The sequence below is a fragment of the Esox lucius genome, chromosome 15 (assembly GCF_011004845.1).
Source record: "Esox lucius isolate fEsoLuc1 chromosome 15, fEsoLuc1.pri, whole genome shotgun sequence".
Classification (NCBI taxonomy): domain Eukaryota; kingdom Metazoa; phylum Chordata; class Actinopteri; order Esociformes; family Esocidae; genus Esox; species Esox lucius.
The window spans coordinates 23,853,272-23,867,374 of record NC_047583.1 but is presented as its reverse complement, the minus strand read 5'-3'; the positions used below and the strand labels follow the sequence as shown (position 1 = coordinate 23,867,374).

The 14,103-nt window shown below is 45.7% G+C and overlaps 2 protein-coding genes across 6 annotated transcripts in view; one reads left to right on the top strand and one right to left on the bottom strand.

The window, feature by feature from the left end:
* The first annotated feature begins 34 nt into the window (after positions 1–34).
* Positions 35–3,910, top strand: jmjd7 (jumonji domain containing 7). 2 transcript variants are annotated; one of them, XM_010894812.4, is made up of 8 exons: positions 35–295; positions 392–545; positions 626–879; positions 1,687–1,743; positions 1,853–1,948; positions 3,116–3,192; positions 3,280–3,439; positions 3,714–3,910. In XM_010894812.4, exons 1-8 carry the CDS (start codon positions 127–129, stop codon positions 3,800–3,802), a joined length of 1,056 nt encoding a protein of 351 aa, XP_010893114.1. In that variant the 5' UTR covers positions 35–126; the 3' UTR covers positions 3,803–3,910. The 2 variants fall into 2 exon arrangements, with proteins under 2 accessions (XP_010893114.1, XP_034153237.1); XM_034297346.1 differs by having other exon boundaries at positions 213–295; positions 430–545.
* Positions 3,911–3,912: 2 nt separating this feature from the next.
* The window catches only part of mapkbp1 (mitogen-activated protein kinase binding protein 1), a 46,301-nt gene continuing 36,110 nt past the window's right edge, over positions 3,913–14,103 (bottom strand). For 2 of the 4 annotated variants that reach the window (XM_034297343.1, XM_010894814.4), the window contains 11 exons: positions 12,125–12,276; positions 11,872–11,918; positions 11,534–11,788; positions 11,179–11,309; positions 10,830–10,999; positions 10,520–10,705; positions 10,344–10,419; positions 9,910–10,250; positions 8,437–9,522; positions 7,009–7,094; positions 3,913–6,778 (listed from right to left, as the gene is read on the bottom strand). In XM_034297343.1, coding sequence (XP_034153234.1) covers positions 6,482–6,778; positions 7,009–7,094; positions 8,437–9,522; positions 9,910–10,250; positions 10,344–10,419; positions 10,520–10,705; positions 10,830–10,999; positions 11,179–11,309; positions 11,534–11,788; positions 11,872–11,918; positions 12,125–12,276 — 2,827 coding nt within the window. In that variant the 3' untranslated portion in view covers positions 3,913–6,481. The remainder of the gene's footprint in view (positions 6,779–7,008; positions 7,095–8,436; positions 9,523–9,909; positions 10,251–10,343; positions 10,420–10,519; positions 10,706–10,829; positions 11,000–11,178; positions 11,310–11,533; positions 11,789–11,871; positions 11,919–12,124; positions 12,277–14,103) is intronic. The other 2 variants (XM_034297344.1, XM_034297345.1) reach the window with 2 other exon arrangements.

Sequence of the window (14,103 nt, the reverse complement as noted above, 5' to 3'; positions counted from 1 at the left end):
TCTTGTAGAAGAAGTATACGACGCATGTGCGTCAAACAAAACAAATATGGAGACCGAGAGGCGTAAATACGAATATAGTGTTTGTAATTCTTTTTGACAATTATTGATATTACATCTACTTTTTCTATGAATAATGTTCATCGGCAGTTGTTGAAGTGTCAGAGTGCTAATATTGAATTATTATTGTGGGTTATCGCCGTAAAATATGAACATTTTCTTCAACTTGCAAATGTAATGGCAGAGAATATAGATGCAGTGAAAAAGTGTTTGAGAAACTTCCCTCTAGAGGCACGTGGTAGGTTAACAGTCTCTTAAATAAAAGTGACGTTTAAAACTCAGCACCTTGCAATAGTTATATTTTCTTGGTGGTCTTTCTTCTTTTTTTTTCCAGAGCTCTATCTTAATAAAACAGTGCCATATCTCGAGCAGGTCCCTTCCCCACTTGAGTTCTACCGGGAATGGATTGGCCCAAATAAACCCTGCATCATCCGGAATGCTTTCAATCATTGGCCAGCCTTGACCAAATGGAATCCTTCCTATCTCAGGTAGGAGGGAGTTTGGGTTAGTGTCTGTGTGCATGCACTGTAGACAAAATTAATCTCCACTTTTCTTAATTTGACTTTAGGGAAGTGGTAGGTTCAAAGGTCATCAGTGTGGCTGTGACCCCAAACGGCTATGCAGATGCAGTGAACCGCGACAGGTTTGTGATGCCCGAGGAGCGACAGATGACCTTCTCCTCATTGCTGGACATTGTGGAGGGGAAAGTGGCAAGCAGGGGAGTGTTTTACATCCAGAAACAGTGTTCAAACCTAACTGAGGAGCTACCAGAGTTGACTGGAGATGTGGAGCCTCATGTCCCATGGATGAGTGAAGCTCTTGGTTAGTCTACACATTACATACTCAAGAATAAGGGCTTGTCCCAAATTCCCATTAGAGGGCTTGTACCTATTCCCATTAGATTCCAATACTTACAAGATGATTGTACTATATATGAAATCGTTTTCTGTTTGGGACGCTGTGTGTCCTCAAGAATGCTTTGACCATAAGTAGTGTGTTTAAAGCCTCAATGGAACATAGGGTTATTTATGGGTGTCGCTGGACCCCCCGCAGTGTCGCTGGACTCCCCCGTCTCAATTTCAAGGTGTTACGCTGCTATATTATTGTGCTGGGGGGATATGAGGAATGCACTTCTAACTTTTCTCAGTCTCCTCCAGTTTTATATTTTAGGAGGAGATGAGGTCCTGGTCCACACCTGCGGAGTACTTGGTTTGAGGGGCCCGTTGCTGTCCCTGTCCTTATCCATCTGGTCATACTTCTGACCTAGTCTAGAATCAAATAGACTCTGGATTTAGCCCAGAGAAATGTATTATTCCAATTGGACTCTTAATATCTCACCCGGCACAGCCAGAAGAGGACTGGTCACCCCTCTGAGCCTGGGTCCTCTCTAGGTTTCTTCTTAAAATTCGGCCTTCTTAGGGAGTTTTTCCTAGCCACTGAAATCCAACACTACTGTTGTTTGCTCCTTGGGGTTTAAGGCCGGGTGTCTCTGTAAGGCACTTTGTGAAAAGGGCTTTATAAATAAATTTGATTGATTATTTAGGAAAGCATTGTAATAAAAACTACTGTAATGCTGAAGAAAAAAATGCCCCATTCCAGGGTTCGGTATTTATTTTTTCATTTTCCCAGGGAAGTTACCAGATGCAGTGAATTTCTGGTTGGGAGAGGCTAGTGCAGTCACATCAAGTAGGTGTTATTCATATCATATCTACATTTGCATGGCTGTTTTGCAAAAGCTACTTGTGACCCAGAATACTGTGTTTTCATAACTTAAATCAGTGTGTTTGTTTTCCAGTGCATAAAGACCACTATGAGAACCTGTACTGTGTAATCTCTGGGGAAAAGCATTTCATCCTCCTCCCTCCAACTGACCGACCCTTCATTCCTTACCGTATGAAACTCCCACCGTTCTGATACATACTTTTAAATGCCTGCACATGTAACCGCGCATAGTGAAGTCAGTGTATCCTGTAGCCCGTTGGGTCAACATGAACCACTGATGCAGCTTTAATGTGCCATGGCATGATTTGCACGTACCTAACGGTGTTGCTCCGCTGTCTCTCATAAGTGTTCAATTCATTCAGTCTGGTGACTGAGATAGCTAGGAGATGTACAGTGGGGAGAGCAAGTATTTGATACACTGCCGATTTTGCAGGTTTTCCCACTTACAAAGCATGTAGAAGTCTGTCATTTTTATCATAGGTACACTTCAACTGTGAGAGATGTGCGCTGCAGGATTTTAATCCATGACGGCGTAGTGTGTTACGAATGGTTTTCTTTGAGACTGTGGTCCCAGCTCTCTTCAGGTCATTGACCAGGTCCTGCCATGTAGTTCTGGGCTGATCCCTCACCTTCCTCATGATCATTGATGCCCCACGAGGTGAGATCTTGCATGGAGCCCCAGACCGAGGGAGATTGACCATCATCTTGAACTTCTTCCATTTTCTAATAATTGCGCCAGCAGTTGTTGCCTTCCCAGCCTTGTGCAGGTCTAAAATTCTATCCCTGATGTCCTTACACAGCTATCTGGTCTTGGCCATTGTGGAGAGGTTGGAGTCTGTTTGTTTGATTGAGTGTGTGGACAGGTGTCTTTTATACAGGTAACAAGTTCAAACAGCTGCAGTTAATACAGGTAATGAGTGGAGAACAGGAGGGCTTCTTAAAGAAAAACTAACAGGTCTTTTAGATTCCGTCTCTCACAGTTGAGGTGTACCTATGATAAAAATTACAGACCTCTACATGCTTTGTAAGTAGGAAACACTGCCGATTTTGCAGGTTATCAAATACTTTTTCTCCCCACTGTAAAGGTCAGCAAGTGCAGAAGTTTTCAATATTTGACCTATACTTCAAATCTATCCTGAAATCTCATCAGCCATGGTAGCCCACCTCTCCGGCATTCCTACACACGACCCTGAGCTTTCAGTTGACTTCATGTCCCTTCTTTTAGTTTCTATTTTGGCAGTTACATCCGTGTGCGATACTGGAGACCATAAATTGCATCAACTTCATGTGTTCTAAGTATAAGACCACTTAGTGTCTGTGTTTGTTTTGTTCTTAGAGGACTACCAGCCTGCGGTTTACAGACAGAGAGAGGATGGAGACTTTGACGTGATCGATGAGGCAGGCTCAGACAAAGTGAGAACCGGTGTTCTATAGTCACGGTGTGAGAACCTTTTCCAGGCGTGTTATGCATCAGTGAAACATGAATTCCCCACTTCGCAGGTACCATGGATACCGCTGGACCCCTTAAAGCCGGACTTGGTGCGTTACCCTGACTACCGCCTGGCACGCCCCCTGCATGTTACTGTCAAGGCCGGGGAGACGCTGTACCTGCCCTCACTCTGGTTCCACCATGTTCGCCAGTCTCACGGTTGCATCGCAGGTACTACAACTACACTGAGCAAGAACGAACCCAACATGCAACATTTACGGTTACAGGAAGTCAGTGAATTAAAATACATTTATTAGGTGGTAATCAATGGATTTGATGAACCATGTTGTGTTTTGTATTGTTGTTCAGTCTATGTGGCACTTACAATGCAGGCTAGATAACTTACATGTAAAAATGGAAAAAGGGGGGTTAGTAATTAGGGCTATTGAAGCTCTCTTCAAAAGGATAATGTAACTTATTAAACCTTTTTGTTGTTCGTCCTCAGTGAATTTCTGGTACGATATGGATTATGACATCAAATACAACTACTTCCAGCTGGTGGAGTCGCTAGCCGGATCCGTGGGGCCGCTGTGACATCACGTTCTGTTGACTGTTAGGCTAGGTCTCTAATGACACGTTGTATAGAATGGAGTAGGATGTCTCCTACAGTCTGTAAATAAAGTAATCCATGTGAAAAACCAAGCTGAGCATAATAAATATGGTTTTATTCTCCGGCAGAAAGAGAAGTTCAGATGGAATACAGTCAAAACACTAAGGGTAGAAAACACTGAACTGAGGTTGATGCAAAACAGAAAACAGCTCCGTCTGAAAGGTAATCATTTCATTAAAGAGAAAAATGATGGTCCATCTGCAGTTTAAGACAAGACATCAGCATACAGGTCAGGTATGGGTACAACTCAGTGGAAAAACAAGTTAAGTAAGCCTAGAATTGTACAACCATGCAGTCAGTCAACCTCCATACCTCATCCCCCTTCATGCATAAATAGTCGTGCATTACAGCAGCAGATTCTCCACGGGGGCACAAACATATGTCTTTATAAAACCTCCAGGCTACGCAGCCTGCAGAATATAATCGATTCTTATTCTATAGAACATCTTTGCAGTCTGTCCATGCAACCTGTTGTTGTCCATGCACATTCATCTAGTCATGTATATAAAAGTAATGGCATTTTGAGAGGATGGAAGAACACTGGTACCTGATCAGACTGTTTCTACCAACGAGGGAAAGTTAATAACAATGATAAGTGTGAAAATCCCCAGTACTACTCATGTACCTAAACACTGTCTTGAGACTGCTAGTGTATTAAGTAGTGTGCAAAAACAGCACAGAGCGTCCTGCCCAAAGATATGTGGCGTGAAGGGAGGGATGGAACAGAGGGCAGTGCTTGGCATTGTCTGCAGCAACGATCACCATATCTGCAGTGGAACGCAGTAATTAGGCCGTGGGTCTTTGACACGGATAACTAGTTACAGCTGTTTGGACCCTAAGTTAATAAAAAGAAAACAATTTGACCTATGATAGTTTTGATAGGAATGAAAGTGCTTTGCATCATCATTGGGCTAGAATAGTGCCAGGAAGAAATCCCCACAGCCCGTCAAGAAATAACGAATGTTGAAAATGTCTTAGATGGCAAATAATTTTTCTGCCTGGTTTGCAAGATGCATGAGTTGTGATATGTTCTGGGCTCCGACCCTCATTAAACCCAATCCTAGGATGTGATGCCTCTCTTCAGTGTCAGAAGAACACCTAATACCCAGAGCAGTGGCTCAGTTTCAGTAGTCGTATTTTGATTACAATTCAGTATCATTTTGGTAAATACCCAAAAAATGTATAACCATAAAAAAGCTGGTTTTGAATTAAGGCACCCATTTCCTTGAGACATTTGTATTATTCACACTGAACATCAATTTGGAATACAAAACATTTACTGGGATTACAATTCACACGTTTTATAAAAAACATCCATCAAAGTTCATGAACGAGGAGCCTCTCAGTTGACAGATCTTCAAGTCTTATTTTACAATATTGGTCCCTACTGATGACCTATCTCTGCTACCAAGCGTAATAACACCTGTCAATATAGAAAACAACCTGTACAACTCAAAAGGGGCCAACGCTGCCCTTTGTAACACAAACCTTTTACCACATAATAAATACAACCTCGCTTCCCAAACATCACACACAGACATTGCCTTGCAAAACACTGTGTAGAAAATCTAATCACCCACTGAAACACAACCATATCAAATAATCTTGTCTTTTATGAGGCGGAGGAGTCCCGCGTTCCTCCTGTAGTGTTGAGGAGATTGCCTTATCCTTGGTTTCGGTCCCTCGTAGCTGTTGCAACCTTGTTGTTCACGAATGGTATTGAACAACAACTCCCTCCAACTGTCCAATAGGTGCTGCTGCCCCTACCAGAAATGATGGCCAGCATCAAGCTCCAACTCAGCAGTTCCATTTCCTTCATGTAGAGATGCAACGAAGGGCACATCCACCCATAACTTACACATTAGAATCATAATAATAACGACAACAACACCAACTTCATTTAAGCAAACTACAGTATTTGGCAATATGGGTAAATAGAAGTGGTTGTGAGAGTGCAAGTGTCTGGTGGGTACTGTAGAGAGCAGACATTTACATTCGAGAGGTAGGGTGGTGAATGACAGTATCTAAGTGCAGCTCAGCCACACTGAATGAACGCCGAGGCGTGGGTCATCCTGAGGAGCCTCGGTGCAGTATCGGACTGGGCTGTCTGTCTGTTAGTGTTCAATGCTGCCCTTCTACATTGAGCCATTGTGCTGTGTGCAAACTCTCACAACCTCTCCTCTACCTAGGCTTATATAGATCTCACAGGGAGAGAGCGGACAACCTATCAGCAGAGAGGGAGAGAGGAGACAACCTATCAGCAAAGAGGGAGAGGGGAGACAACCTATCAGCAGAGAGGGAGAGAGGAGACAACCTATCAGCAGAGAGGGAGAGAGGAGACAACTTATAAGTAGAGGGAGATAAGTGTCCTTAAAAATAAATATATATAGGCATCCCTAAAGAATATTTTAATCTGCTCAACTTAAAAAAAAAAAAAAAAACTAGGTTTAAAAAAACAAAAAAGTACTGTTGTAGCTCCACTGATATATCAGGTCAGAAGATATCCTTGCTCAATGGCTTAACATCCTACATTTGCAAGAGGGTAGATTGGTTCAATCGTAAAGAATGGGGATAAAGGTAGATTTAGTTCCCCTGGCAAGTGTCTAGAAGTGCTGCTTATTGTCCAGCCTCTTCTCCACAGCTTTGAGGAGGAGCTCGGAGTACTGCTCCAGCAGAGCCAGAGTCCTCTCCTCCCCTGAGCCTGACTCCCCTGTTCCTGGTCCTAGAGGTGGGCATCCCAGCGCACAGAGGGGGCCTCCTGCTGCTGGTCCTCCTGAGGGGGACGGGGGTGTGCTCTGGGGCAGAGAGCCCAGCTCGGACCTCACCACCTCAAAGGCCTCAGACAGGACCCGGGCCATCTCATGGTGCTCCTGACTAGAGTCTAAAGGCACACGGTTTACCTGTGGAAGACAGGATCAACATTAGGTCAAAATACACAGTGTATGGAAATGTAGGAACGTCTTGATGTGCACTCTACATTTAACACTTAAAAAAGAAAAGATCCCAGGACAAAACATTGACATCCACATGTCACATCTGCGTCAGTCAATCTGATCATCGTCTATAAAACGGTACACAATGATAAACCGATCCGTTCAGGGAACACATGCTGGGGGAATGAGGGACTCACCATCCTGTAAAACTGCGAGGCTTTTCTGAAAGTGCTCTGTAGTTCGCTGGCCACCACTCTGCATGACTCCATATTCAGAGATCCATCTAAAAGAGGAAGGAGATATACATGGTCATGCTCACGCTGCCTAAACCATTACTTCCACCTGTCTAGAGCATGAGAAACGAGTCATGTCAAAAGCACGACAGTAAGACAAAGCAAAGATATTCCGTGGACAACCCATAGTGAGTATGTCAGTACAGGTAGTAGAAGACATCTTGGTTCTGAGATGACATTAGTAAATATAGGAAATTCACATTGAGAACCACAATGCTTAAACTACCCATGCTATACCATATACAGCTCTGGAAAAAATTAAGAGACAATTGAATGCTTCTGTTCCTCACTCAAAACCTTCCTTTTCAACTTTTTTTAGAAAGTAAAGAAAAAGGTGCAGTGGTCTCTTAATTTTTTCCGGAGCTCTATGTCCGTCACAAAGCTTTGACCTACTTCACTAGCTATGTTAATCTATTGTAGTTTTGCAACTGATCTGTCGATTAATATTGAGATTAATTGATTAATCAGAAATGCATGTGTTTTATTTCTAACATTTTAAATGGGTGTTTTTCATCATCTTGCACAATGTTTTCTTTAAAACAACTTGATAGAAGTAATAAAACACATTGAAAAGGATTTATGAAGTCCATTAGCAACAAATGTTTTAAAAAGCTAATTTACTCTCAAGTTTGAAATTTGCTATTCTAAACCGCCAAACTAAAATTATGAATAATGAAGGAAACATTGCAAAATAGTTTTCTAAAATACCACTACTATGCTTTAACGTCTTGGAATTCACCTAGAACTGCAGTAAGGAGGAAAACAAAACTAACATATTGCTGAGAGTCTTATAACAGAACGAAATAGCTAAAATATAGCCTGCACAGACAACATCCCTATAATTCAATAAACTGAGGTTGACTGGGGATGCATTTTGCTTTTAAGTTTTCACTTAAAAACGTTGCTTGCGGCCTTGATGCCAAACGGAGTTCAATGAACATACATTTGATTAAGACAAGGTTAGACTAGGCAGTGTCCTCCATCTTTCTATGGATTTTATGTTAGTTCATCTCCATATGAGGTGAACCCAGCTAATCAATAATGACATTTGTAGCAAACTATTTGCATTATCAACATTATCTTATATTAGTTGTTGCAGCCCTAATCTACTGTCAAACAAACAACGTCTAGGCAGGTTTTGTAAACCTTTTCAAACAGCTGGATTAATCCACAAGAGCACATAAGATGGAAAAGTGTGACTCCACAATGTTAATGGAACAATGTGAATGGAACAATATTAATGGAAAAATGTGAATGGAAAGGGGAAACTGAGAGAGACGTAGACTTGACAGAAAAGGAAAGACAGGGATGGACAGAGAGAGCATGCCTCACCCTTCAGGAGAAAGTGGTTTAGTGACGGAGGACAGGGTGAAGGTGAAGCGTACATGGGAGTGGAGGCTGAGATAACGGGCCACACAGCACCAGGAGTAAATAAGAGCTTGGTGCCAGCCAGGGGCAGGCCCAGACGCAGAGACGACAGGATGAAGGAGGGAGAGCGCTGGAGCAAACCTGTGCGGTCCTGGCCAGACCCTAGGGACGACAGCAAATAGACAGGACAGCCCTGTACAGACACCTCCGTGGTGGGCCTTTCCTCCTGGCTCAGGCCCTGGCTCTGCTCCCACCGTGGCTGTTCTAGTGTATTATCTGCCCCGGGGGCCTCAGGACGCAGCTCTGTGGTGAGGCCACCCTGCTCCGCCTCAGGGCCTCCAGGGGAGGGGGCCTGAGCAGTCACCAGTTGGACTTTGTTGGAGAGCGCCGGTTGAGTCTGGCCCTGTTGAGGTAACGAGCTGCCTGGGGATCTGGAGGCGGGATTATCGTTGGAGGGAGATATGGGAGTGAAGACCGCCAGGGAGGGCTTGTCTGGGAGGGGCTTGGGGATGTCCATGTTGAGCTGGGGACGGCCACTGTACGTCAGCTTGGCCTGCAGGCTCTTGGAGGCGGGGCTGTGGGAGGAGTTGCTGGGCGGACTGGCGTTGAGGGTGGGGATAACAGCAGCATGGGGCGTGGTTAGACCCAACGACGAGGGGGAGGAGGCTGCAGCCACGGGTGTACATGGTTTACTCAGACTTCTGGAGGTGTCAAATCCAGACCCCCTCCGTGACTCCATGGACTCAGTGCCGGGCTCCTCCTCGGCCACGTTCAGGCTGTCTCCCATGGACGCGGAGCGGGACATCTTGGCCATGGAGCTGGTGGTAGGGCTCATGTAGGAGTAGCGGGACTTGAGGCCCCTGGGCGTGGTGGCTGTGTTGTGACCACTGCTGTCCCGGGCCTGGGGGGATGTGGGGCTGTGTTGGGGGGGGACGCTCGGCAGAACGCGCCGGGGGGTGCTGGGGAGGGTCACTGGACGCTCCCTGGAGTGGGATTGCAGAGGCTGGGGGGCAACCTCCTTGGAGGGCCGAGAGGAGGTCAGAGGCATGTCTACCGGTAACAAAGGACAGACAGACAAAACATCAATTCACTAGACGTGATCAAAACATCAATTCACTAGACGTGATCAAAACATCAATTCATTAGACGTGATCAAAACATCAATTCACTAGACGTGATCAAAACATCAATTCACTAGACGTGATCAAAACATCAATTCATTAGACGTGATCAAAACATCAATTCACTAGACGTGATCAAAACATCAATTCATTAGACGTGATCAAAACATCAATTCACTAGACGTAATCATAACATGAATTCACTAGATGTAATCATAACATGAATTCACTAGATGTAATCATAACATTAATTCACTAGATGTAATCATAACATTAATTAATTAGACTTTACCACAGTCCCTCCCTAGTGTCTCACCCTCAGTGTGCAGGTTCTGGACTGACTGGGACTTCCTGATGCCATTGGAGGTGACGTGTGAGGCCGCAGCCTTAGCCACGGGGCTGACCATCCTACGGGAGTCCACCGCAGGGTTACACAGCTTCTTCCTCATTGGAGAGGACCGCAGATTCAGAGCTTTCTCCGCTGGGGTGCTGTCTACAACCTGTAGTTTTCCAGGTGCGCCCTTTGAATATTCTACAGAGCCTTTCCCCTGGATATGCTCCATGAGGGGCCTCACCTCGGAGACCGGGGGCCTCACCACACTGTCTGCTAACTTCCCCTCACCTCCACTCTTCGATGGGAATGGAAAGACAGTCCTGCTGAGAAAACAAACAACCGCTCAGCTAGGACATGAGAACAAATGTAAATGGACATAAGCTTTCTTAGGTCTGATATCTCCAGACCGGCCATACCGTCCAGTACCGCCTTGGGACAGGAACTTGGATGAGATGCTGATACTTTCAGGGGTGACCACTCTGGTCGGGCTCACTGACAAAGAGAGAAAATACAGCTGAAATACCAGAAGTACTTTCATTATCACCTGTGTCTTGGTTCTGCAGGGGGTTCTGGGACAGGGCCGTACTCTTACCTGGGCGGTTCAACTCAGCCAGGTTTCCAAAGTGCTGTTTGAGGAAGGCCTCCTGGTCAGGGGTTTGGGGCACAGCCGTCGTACCCTGGGCTTCTCCCCTCCCCCTCTCCTCCTCCTCCTCCAGCTCTTCCATGTCCAGCTCGGAGGAGTTGCCATCCACGCTGAGCGGCTCTGTGGGCTCAGAGTCTGACGTGGAAACACACACGGACGTCAACTCCTGATTAATGCAACCACTGAGGACAACTGGGGCGGGGGGTCGTGAACCGTGGGTGGGTCGTGGGTGCCGGGGAGTGGATAGTGTGGTGCTCACCCTCTCCGGGAGCCTGGTCTGGGCTGGACAGTCTGCTGCTGGAGTAGTCCACAGAACAGGCGCTGTCTGGGCTGTGTTTTTCATGGTGGGCCTGGCTCCCCTGGTTCTGGTGGCCCTTCCCAGTCCTGCTGGCCCCGGGCCCGGGAAGTAGCTCCTTCACCAGGTACTCACTATAGGGAAAACAAAACATGTGGATGTATGAAGAACTAGTGGTATGTACAGTACATGGTACAGTACGAAAGGAACACGTTTGGTCTTCATGAAGCAGCCCAGAAAAGCTGATCCAGGAGACCTGAACTAACACTTGACATGAGAAACCGGAGGTCTGAACTCGATGACGAGAGATTACCTGCCGGCTAAGCTGAGCCGGTCCTCACAGCCGTCGGGGAAGAGCACCGGGCCACTCTCTGTCTCGGGCGTCTGTGGGGAGAGCGTGATGTAGTGGGGCCTCAGCTGGGAGCTCTGATCACACTCACCACCCTGAAACAAGGACACACAGTGAACCCTACAGAGGCCCACTGGCAGAGGGTCTGATGTCTCCCCTCTACGTAAGGGCCCTGGACAGAGCTGTGCTCTACATAGGGATTACAGCACCACTTGGGACGAGGCCAAAGCCTTTTTTCATATTTTCTTTTTTAAAGCTGACATCATTCTCCAGGTCGTCCTCGAGCGTCTGAATGCTCCCCCGTCCACGCCCCACTCACCCACGCCGTGAGGGGCTGCAGGCTGACGGTGCTGCCCCTCTCCCCCGGTCTGAATGGGTCCCTGTAGGAGTCGGCCTGGGTCTTGGTGGGGGAGGGGTGGGGCAAGGCGAAGGAATCTAGCTGCCTGAGGTCCAACATGGACTTGACCATCAGGTCCATGCTGCCCGTGCGTCTGGACCAGCGACGTCGAGGACGGGGACCCCTATCTTCAGAGCGGTGGCTCCCCTGGGAGGAGCAGCGGTAGAACTGGTTCTCCTGCAGGACAGAGACGGAGATCCATTTTGAAAACAGACATCACATGGCAAGACAGCCAGACGAGTGTGGCGGCTGTGACTGACCCGTTTCACTTCTCTGCCGTGAGCGTTGGGCTTCTCCTCCGAGGTATCTGGAAAACAAACACAAAACCGAGTGAATCCTTCACGACACGGAGGAGACCCACTCGGTGGACATCTCTAGAGGGTGTATAGTGTAGTGCACTAGTACTGATCCAGCCGGTCATAAGAAGGGGACTATATAAGATGCAGGGAGGCGTTTGGGACGTGGTCATTCTGAGATGTGGACATTGTGTACATTTGCGAGAGGGTTACCAACCTGTCTCTTCCCCTGCACTGCAGCCTGACACCATGTAAGGAGAGCTCTCTTCCTCATCCTCCTCTTCAATCCCCTCCTCTTCCTCCACCTCTTTGTCACTGTCAGAAGACATGGTGGCTATGGGGGGGGCGCTGTGCATCTCTCTCCTGACGCTGCACACACCAAAAAAAACACAGGTAGGAAAGTCATTGAATGTAACATGTGGCCGCTGCCATGAATTCATCCAAACACTTTCTGGAAAAGAAAATGTTTATAAATAAATTGAGGTTTCATATAAATGTTAATAATAAGGATATCTGGTATCAGAATAAGATTTGGGTGAAATCGGGTTTGTCATTATTATTAATAGTACATGGCCTACCTAAAAGATGTCACAATGAGAGGTGTTAATTGTAGTGAATAAGACCAAATGTTCAGTACTATGGGCCAGGAAAGGTAACTCGTTGGTAAATGTTAATGCATTTTATTAACATGTCTATAGCTGGCAATGTTTTCAATAATCAGCTTTTAAATGTGTAGGTGCCTGCATCTGACCATCAGCCACATATATGTACGCAGTTAAATTTTACAGAGATTACGCAGGGCAAAATTATAATTGAGCTCAGACCATTTGATACAAAGAAAAATACTGCCCTGGACGACAAGAATCTGTAACTGCTGAGAATTGGAGCAGATGTCAACATTGCTGCATAAAAGTCCTAATTGGATAACTATCACCGTACGGTACATTATTTCTAACCTGTCTGTGCTTGCTAATGTTCTTGAGAAGGTTTCAACACTGCAGAGCAGTGTTTCCCAATCCTCGTCCTCATGACCCAAAGGGGGGCACATTTTTGTTTAGCCCTAGCATTCACACAGCTGTTTCAAATGTTGCCTTACCACCTACACACCTGATTGACGTAATCAACCTATCATCAAGCCTGTAGTTGGAATCAGGTGTGTGAGTGCCTAGGCAAAAACTAAAATGTACACCACTTTGGGTCCAGAGGACCAGGATTAAGAAACACTGCTGTAGAGAATGCCCTGCTGTTGTGTATATCAGAAACAACTGGTTTGGTGTTGGAGCGTGACATTGATTCCAAAACTACCTCTGGGACAGCTTACAAGGAATCCATTTAAAACATAAACATCATTTTTAGGGCCTGTCCTTTTGGTTTGCAGTTCTTTTTACACCATGTATTAATTATGTGCTAAAAATGTTAAGTCTGCCAAACTTCATCTATTTGCTGGCTGAACAATGTTTATTCCTGTACCTATACATGGAGAGAAGCATTCAGGCTTTGCAGATGGATTTTTGATGACACTGCTGAATCCCAGATTTTTTATTTTCTTCATCTAATCTAAGGGAAAAACATTGCAGCACCTGCAAAATCAACCACTGACTGACTTTTATTCTATTTCTCTATGTTGGCAAACACAAGACCACTCATCAATCACTGTGAACTGGAAAACATGGTACACTGGCCCTCCCTTTTTCCCAGAAGACTTGCCCGCTGGGGCAGTTCTGTGTACAAGTCAGTGCTTGGGCTACTCCCTACTTATCTTTGCTCCCAACGTACAATAACATCACCATCCTACGGCCTCTGATGTCAGTCAACGCTTTCCTTCAGAGTTCCGTGGACAAGGTCAGAAAGGAGTGAACAATGACCTTAGGACATGGAACAAACTACAAAAGGAAACCCTTGAAAAGAATGTTTCTGTATGTGTTTTTAAGGAATTGTATTGTGCTGTATGTACCCTCTGACCTCTTCTTGACGACCTCCTGCCAGGTCCCTAAAGCGAAACAGGTTTCTAACCTCACAGATCAAGTAAAATAATAATAGTAATAAAGAGGGGCAGGGGTATAATGAAAAGGGTAGTATATATAATATTACCTTGTTTTTCTTGGGTCTAAGGTGAACCCTGCCCCCAGTACACACATACTGCTGGGTTTGAGCCTGGTCCACTGCTTATGCACTGGAATAAAATGTCTCCCACAG

Bases quoted from the DNA above. Each gene is read 5' to 3' on its own strand.
- jmjd7 (XM_010894812.4), top strand. From the start codon at position 127: ATGAATAATGTTCATCGGCAGTTGTTGAAGTGTCAGAGTGCTAATATT. The intron at 296-391 runs GTAGGTTAACAG...TTTTTTTTCCAG, and splicing joins CTTCCCTCTAGAGGCACGTG to AGCTCTATCTTAATAAAACA. The intron at 3,440-3,713 runs GTACTACAACTA...GTTCGTCCTCAG, and splicing joins GTCTCACGGTTGCATCGCAG to TGAATTTCTGGTACGATATG.